The sequence below is a fragment of the Rattus rattus genome, chromosome 3, assembly GCF_011064425.1.
Source record: "Rattus rattus isolate New Zealand chromosome 3, Rrattus_CSIRO_v1, whole genome shotgun sequence".
Classification (NCBI taxonomy): Eukaryota; Metazoa; Chordata; class Mammalia; order Rodentia; family Muridae; genus Rattus; species Rattus rattus.
The window spans coordinates 200,570,093-200,577,733 of record NC_046156.1 but is presented as its reverse complement, the minus strand read 5'-3'; the positions used below and the strand labels follow the sequence as shown (position 1 = coordinate 200,577,733).

Here is a 7,641-nt window from a genome sequence, read left to right as displayed (position 1 = left end):
CTCTTACTTTCCTCAAGGGCATGGCTAATAGAAAAAAAAATGTAGGAAATAAGTGGGAAGTGATGAGTTTTAAATATATATTGCTTCGAAATGTAAATATAAATTTAATTATAATGGTGGCGACATTCCTTGACTGCCTTTCAATTTTTCTGAAACCTAAACCACTGGCACTCAGAACCAGGTTGAGCCTGCTCCTAGCCATGGTTAGATTTAGATGACGCCACCCCCTATGCTCTGGCTGGCCAGTCCTTCTCAGAGCACCCAAGAGGTGCTCAGGGGCACTATTTCCTTGTTGTCAGGGATGGTATTTGGCCTGGTGTAAAAAGTTCTTTGAGTTCGAATCAAAAGCTGTTGTCTCTCCCCAGTTCTCAATTTTCTCAGCTCTAGGGGCCATGCAAATACGGTGGGACAGGCTGAGGATAGGCAATGGCTGTAGTTTAAGCATCTGACCTTCCGCTCTGAGTAGGTACTTACACAGACAAGAAGGGCTACCCTCTTGGCCCAGCTTCCTTGGATGATCTGGGGCCCCCCCCCCCCGCCCCGAAATCCTTTGCGGCTTCAGAACGCTTGGCAACAGCCCTGCAATCCATTTCAAATTGGAACCTGTAAACTCCCTGGCCTCCTGTTGTCAGAACCTGTTTTCTGGGTGGCTTATTTGCTGAGGCAAGAGGAGGGGAAAGTCTGCAAGACAGCGTGACTGGGTCACACATATCTAAGATCGGAAAGGAAACACCCCCAGGAGGGTTGGACTAGAGGCTGATCGCTGGCTCGCTGAGTCTCTGAGTCCCTGGAAGGAGAGCTTCTAGCAAGCCCAGAGGGGACACCCTTACTGCCTAGCTCCCTTTAAAGAACAGCTCTGGAGAAACAAACATCTCCAGAAAGGCAAGACTATCTTTGCAGCCGTCTCCTCTTTGATCAATATCTCAGTGCAATTTCCGGTGGAGACCATTTGAAGAAACAGAGACATGAATGTGGTTTTTCTTTTTTCAGGCACTGTTTAGTACTGCCTAGAGGTGGTTCCTTCTGCCTCAGGCAACCCCGAGTCGTGCACAGTTCTTGTCCTACCTGCTTGTTGTAGATTATAACTTGTTTAAAACTTGGAAAAATAAGACATTGACAGGGAGGCCTAATACAAGATATGAGACTGTCTTGTCTGTCATCCCCTGCTCTGTGTTCTCAAAGAGACACTGCAAAGGGTTAACTATCTGCATGCAGCCCGGTGCCTCAACACCTAGCACACAGAGGCCAAGTCTTGGCTGGTACTAGCTCAAAAAGCATGTGAAAGGAGAGACTGGTGTACTGTCTCCTCTACCCCGATCCACCGCTTTAATCAGTCACCTAGCGGACACACAGGCTGTGTACCCTATGGCTCAAAATGCTGGGCTTACTAAGCTGCATCTGGGGGTCGAGAGAGGCGTAAGGAAGCCTGGTGATCGATGGCTTGCGTGTGGTTGGAGAGAGACAGTTGACAGGAGAATGGAATGGTCACGAGTGAAAGCCTCAGAACAGCACATGGAGAACTGCCAGTTTCCTGAAACAGGGAAAGGGGCGTGCGATACGGCTAAGAGATCCTGACAACTTCCTTTTGTCAGATTACAAAAGAAATTTTACCTAAAATAGACACTTTGCTCAGCAGAAGACAAACGAGAAGAAACACAAAGGCTACTTCAGAGCGCTCCACTGTGTGGATGCGCGTGTTTGTTGTCTCGGCACGCCTGTTTGGCGTGGGAGGGTTTGGTGGTGGTTGGTAACTATGTTTGGCACAATATGGGGTTTAAAGGAAATCTGATATACAGCCACCAGGCCCCAAACAATATGTTGATTGTCTATAGTTCCAGGTGAAGGTCAAATCTAGGCATTCCTGGTTTCAGAGCCTTTCGTACACGAACAAGTGAGGCATCTTGATGAAGAACTAGGGAAGACCCTTTTCAATGTAAGGTAAACACAAATGGGAGGATATCACATTCTATTGTGGTTGGCAGGAAGTGTTCCCACGGAATGCTCTGGAAACAATCCTAGAGTTTAGAATGTCTCCCAGGTGCGCTAATCTCATTGCTGGAACGTTATCAATGGAGCACTGGACTTCACCTCGGCCGTCGCGTCCCTCCCTCCCCGTGATCTCCCAAGACCTTCTGAAAGCAAGTGAGGTTTTGGTGCAAACTTGAACTCTGACTGGATGAGATGTCAAAGTGAGGGCCCATCTACCAATTTATGTGTAATCATTGAGAAACACTGTTCCTGGTGGTCTAGATCCATTTAAAGGCAGCATTTCAAGAAAACGGTGAAGTAGATGGATGGGGGATTATAGGATACAGCCCGTGGGTGGTCTACTTCCGTGTGTTTGTCTTCTAACTGCAGTGTATCTTCTAGGACTGTCCACTCCCTGGGTGATTAGCAATGACTCTGAAGTGAGAAACACTTAAAATCCAGGGGTGGGCATGGATGACATAGCAACCGCTCTCGCCTATTGGATGAGGTCTTCCCAAGCAACCTCCCGCCCTCCTTACACACTTGCTTATGTTTTACTTTCAAGTGTGTTGAGGGTAAGTAAGGTAGGCTTCCCACCAGCAAAGGGCAGATACCATGAAGGTATTCTCACGGTAGTCCTACAGAGTCTTGGAGAATAAAATAGTACCATTCCCTTTCTCTATACGTGGAGAAACTGAGGACCAGTATGTCCAGTGACTTAATTCTTGACCTTTTTGGCTAAGATCAAGTTCCTTCTCCTTAGAAAGATCTTTTCCTGGTTAAGGAACCTGGGCCTCTGAGTGTGGGTTAGTACTGGTCTGAAATGAGTCAGGATGCAGGGCTGGGTGTGAGGCTTACGGCCCACTGTGTCAGGTAGAGCCTCTCACAGAAGCCCCAGTTCAGAGCTGCTGGTTAGTTGCCATTATTGTCTGTTTTATCTTCTTTCCTATTGAGCGGATTCAGAGAGAATGAAACTCGGGAGCATTCTGGACTGATTCTGAAGAGCCACGGTGGGGATTTTAGTTAGAAAAGGAGTTCACAATGCAGGTACAGATGGAGCGGTTTCACCTTTGAAACAGCTTTCAACCCCCTTTTCCTGTACATGACAAGGGATGGCAGATGTCTACCCTGGTGTCCAGGCTGGTGACACTCATATAGCCGGGGCTTCTGTTGAAGCTCATGGTTGTTTCCAAACCTCTAATTCTACCTGAAAAACCACAGAACATGTTTGAGAAGCAATGGGGATACATACCATCATGGCGAGTAAAGGCTATGTACAGTGAGGAGGCTGAGGGAAATGTGTGGGAAGTGGGAAAGATGGTGACCAAGAAGGTTTGTGACCACCGATTGTCCAGGAGATTATAGACGAGATCCTTCTTGGGCCACCCGGGAAGCTTGGGGTAGGTGACAGGAATGGTTCTTCTGAAGGGGACAGATGGCAGATGGTCTTATAAAGAAAGGTTCTGCTGGGTCATCCCTTGCTGACCCAACCCATCGTCCAGATACAATTCTGAATAACTATGCCTTGCAGTTTGGAATGCAATTGATGTAGCTAGACTATGAGACAGAGAGCAGAGACAATTTGAGAGTGAAGGCTACTCCGTGAGGTCACTCTGACACCAAGTCAGAGTAGAGAAAGCAGTGCCTTTGTAGACATAGGCTTTCCTTTTGACTGGGAAGATAGGGATTCATATCTTACTTTTGTAGCAATTTTGCTGCATGCCACATTCAACCGGAAGATCTGCTCTGGGCCCCAAACATGCCTTTTTAAAAAGAAGACCATGGTGGTACACATAGGAGAGGGAAATGAGCCTTCATGGAAGACTAGAAATACCTTCTTCAGCTTTGGAAATACAGGTTTGTTTCCCGGGGTGAGAAACAGAAGTGAGTTCTGTTCTGGTCCCACTTTGTTGGTGTCTTTCAAATCGTCATGCCTCCCTATTCTGGTCAGCTCTGTGGTTCTTGCTCCCATAACGTTGATGCCCAGGCTCTGGGCACTTGGATTATCTGCAGGGAACCACTTTCTCTCTGCAGCTTTCATCTATCTTAGCTCTAGGCTGTCCCTCCCTCTACCAAGCCTTCGTTACTGGATGGGGACAGCGGATTAATGGCTTATGCTAATCAAGGAGCTTTTCACAGAATTTGATCTCCCGGAGCCCATCAGGGAATGTGCTAGGGAAAAGGAGGCAGCAGGGCCTCCAGGGAGCGGGGCCATCTCTGAACATAATGATTAGTGGAAACAGAAGTTTCCTTTTCTCTGGAAGCCCCAGGGCTGTGGTCATGCAAGAAAAGCTTAAAATAAGCAAAGAGGCCCTCCAACAAGACAGAGGCGGTTAAAAAGAGAATGCTGTTTAAATATGGGCCTTATGCTGGTTGTTATCACAGGCTGCAAATCTACAAGGAGGCTTCAGATTTCAAAGATGTGTGAAAGGATGGGCCTGGGGGGGAGGGGCGCTCAGCAAGAGACTAGAAGGTCATCTAGCTGACAGCTGGCCCCGTGGGAACGTCCTGCTGACCCCTCCTTCCATGTGCATGAAGATTTCAGAGGTAAAACAGATACCCACCCACCAGGAAGTGCTGTCCTGCTGGAGGGTTGCTTGGGAGAGCAGGCAGTCTCAGAAACAAGACACAAGGCTGGGAGCTCACAGCCTTCTGGGGAAGTGGGAAGAGAGGACCTGTTGTAGAGATTTGGGCTAAAAAGTGACAGTGGACAGTTGATCAAAGGAGAGTGTGTGGTGTTGTCCCTCAAGAGGTCATATGAGAGAAGTTTTCCTCTGCATTTCCAAATAGCTTTGGTTGTGAATTTCTTACCCATTTCTATCTAAAACCTGCCTTCGGTGCTCAAGTAGGGCTTTGTCACCAACTGGGGACAGACCTTAAATTTTTGTTAGCAAAATCACCTTAACAGTCCTGCCTCTAAGAGTGTTCCCTCCCCCACCCCCTGCCCCGCCCAGAAGCGCTTGGTGTCACACAGTTTTCTTGAAATACCCTGCTATAACAGCTAGAGTGGCTGGCTGTCCTTTTTCTAAATAAACAGGAAATATCACACTGTATGAGAAAAAAAAAGAGAAAGAAATCCCTTTCCTCAGCACAAACTCAATTATGCCAACTTAAACTTCCTGTTAATAGAGTGCCAGCAGCAGGCTTTTTAGATTCTTGGTGAATGTAGTCCTCAGGAAAGCATGGCTAACTGGGACATTTTAGGAACACTTCCATGGGGCACTGGGAAGCAGGAACATCACAATTAGGAAAAGATAACAAGGCGCGGGGGAGGGGGAGGACCCTGCAAATCACACTGGCGGGGTAAGACAATACACAGCTACATTTACGTCACAGCAAAAGTTTGAGTTCTGATACTTGGCCACCTTTCTATACATAAAAACTCTGAAGCCTTGAGTCAGGCAATAGGGCTGACCCATGGTGAGAGAAGAGAATGGCTTTTGTCACATCAGAACCTGGGTTCTTGTGTCGGGCAGGCGCAGCCCCACGAGTCCTCCACACACGAGCACGGTGGAAGCCAGAAGGATAGGGATTGCTTTGGTGATGCTGACCAAGGAGCCAAATATTAAGTTTCCCAGGACAGCCGCTGCTTTACAGAGTGCGTTCAAGAAGCCAAAGCCCGTTGCTCTGTAAGGGACAGAAACACAGACAAGGTTTAGAAATTGATGCCGAGTCCAGCTTTAGGCTTTCATTTTCCACGCAGCCATTCTCGATGGTCTTTATGTGGTTTGCGCCATATGTCAGTGAAGCAGATAATTAAATGCTTGTTAGCAAACGCGGAGGCAGAGAAGCCAGCTGTCAGTGCCGCGGCCAGTCTCTTGATGACGTACACACCACTCTACTGACTCTTATTTTGGTATAGAAGGAAAAAAATAAAACTCTTTCATGGCCCAATGGGTGTTGGAAGGAAGGTTCTACTAAGTAAAAGTCAATTTTACTCCATGTAAGTCCTCTCAGGATAAAAGCAGACTTGAAGCCTCTCTCCGTAGGAGTCAGCTCGCCTCTGCTTAGCTTGGGAGAAGCTGGGCTACTTCCTCTGTCCCTGGTGAAGACCCTTGGGAGTGGGACTGGGTGAGCAGGCAGACTCTCATGTCCTTACAAAAGTGACTTGTTACTCTGTTTTATAAGTGTCCATAATCTTGGTGACAACTGTTTTTAAAAAGGAAGCTTAATCTTGTTCCAGAATAAAATACGACTGTCACATATCAGACACTCTATCAGCCTGCCTCTCAGCGGCTCAGCACCTGTAGTTTACTTAAGTCAACATCCGGTGCTGCGCATTTCCACCATCGCTAAGAGTTGCTATGCAACAGGCGCACCCCTTTAAAGGCCTCTCTCTCTCTCTCTCTCTCTCTCTCTCTCTCTCTCTCTCTCTCCCCTCCCCCTCCCCCTCGGCCCCTCTCTCTCTCTCTCTCTCCCTCTCCTCTCTCTCTCTCTCTTTCTCTCCCTCCCTCCCTCCTCATTTTGTCTCTTGTTTTAACTGTCTCCCAGTCGCTCTCCCTGTCTGCCTCATATCCCCACTCTGAGACTGTTTCTGCTACCCCACCCCGCAAAGCCTCTTGCTTTAGGTCTGTTGCACAGGGTGATCAGTTAGCGGCACATCCGGACTCACCCAGGTACCTTCGGATCCTTTACCCTGTCGAGAGTGATACGGCAATGGGTTTCTTTAGGGTTATTTAATTTTCATTTTCCTCTTATTAGTTATCTAAGTGAATATTCCTAGACTTTATTTTTTATACTCATTTATTCATCCAGTGTGTATGTGGAGATCAGAGACCTTGTGGGAATCAGTTAGCATTGAACTTAGAATCCTCCTGTCTCAGCCTCTTGAGAACTATGCTTATAGGGTATTTGCTGCCAGGTCGGTATAAAATGCTTGAGTTTTAAAGCATTTATTTATGTATTTTATGTATATGGATACATGATTGCTTTCTTCAGACACACCAGAAAACGGCATCGGATCCCATTACATGGTTGTGAGCCACCATGTGGTTGCTGGGAATTGAACTCAGGACCTCTGGAAGAGCTGTCAGTGCTCTTAACCACTGAGCCATCTCTCCAGCCCGTGCTTGATTTTTTAAACAATGAAAGTCAACTGAATTTCAAGAGGCGTGTCTTCCTCTTTTAGGTACTGAGAAGGTGAACTAGCAGACTTTCATCCCTAATGTTTTGCAGCCTGAGCATGCCTGATCTGGAATGTGTGGGGCTGTAACTGTTTCGGGTTAGAATTTGGAACATGTGCATAGCCTTTCCTGTAGTTGAACACTTTTCACCCAGAAACTTGCAGTCCAAAGTGCTTTGCAATCTGAAACTCACGAGCACTCGGACCCTCAGATTAGTGGCGTGCAGCGTTAGAAACCAGCAAGCTAGTTCGCAGTGAGCTAACGTCACCGAGGGCCGGGAGATGGCTCAGTACACGTAGGTGCTGACTGTGAAAACCAGAGGACCTGAACTCAAACCCTCAGAGCTCGTGTAACATGGCACGGCTTTGCCTGTAACTCCAGCGCTGGGCAGGCAAGGGCCAGAGGAAGGAAGACAGGCAGGCACTGGGAACCAACCAGTCTAGCGGAAACGGTGGACTCCTACCTGATAGAGAGACCCTATGTCTGAAGGAAGGAAGGAAGGAAGGAAGGAAGGAAGGAAGGAAGGAAGTCTCCACATATGTTTACTTGA

At 47.5% G+C, this 7,641-nt stretch overlaps 1 protein-coding gene across 1 annotated transcript in view; it reads right to left on the bottom strand.

Annotated features, from left to right (window-relative positions):
• Nucleotides 1-4,899: 4,899 nt before the first annotated feature.
• Nucleotides 4,900-7,641, bottom strand: part of Sv2c (synaptic vesicle glycoprotein 2C) — a 129,624-nt gene continuing 126,882 nt past the window's right edge. The window contains exon 12 of the mRNA XM_032899010.1: nucleotides 4,900-5,595. Within this exon, the coding sequence (XP_032754901.1) occupies nucleotides 5,412-5,595 (184 nt within the window). The 3' untranslated portion in view covers nucleotides 4,900-5,411. The remainder of the gene's footprint in view (nucleotides 5,596-7,641) is intronic.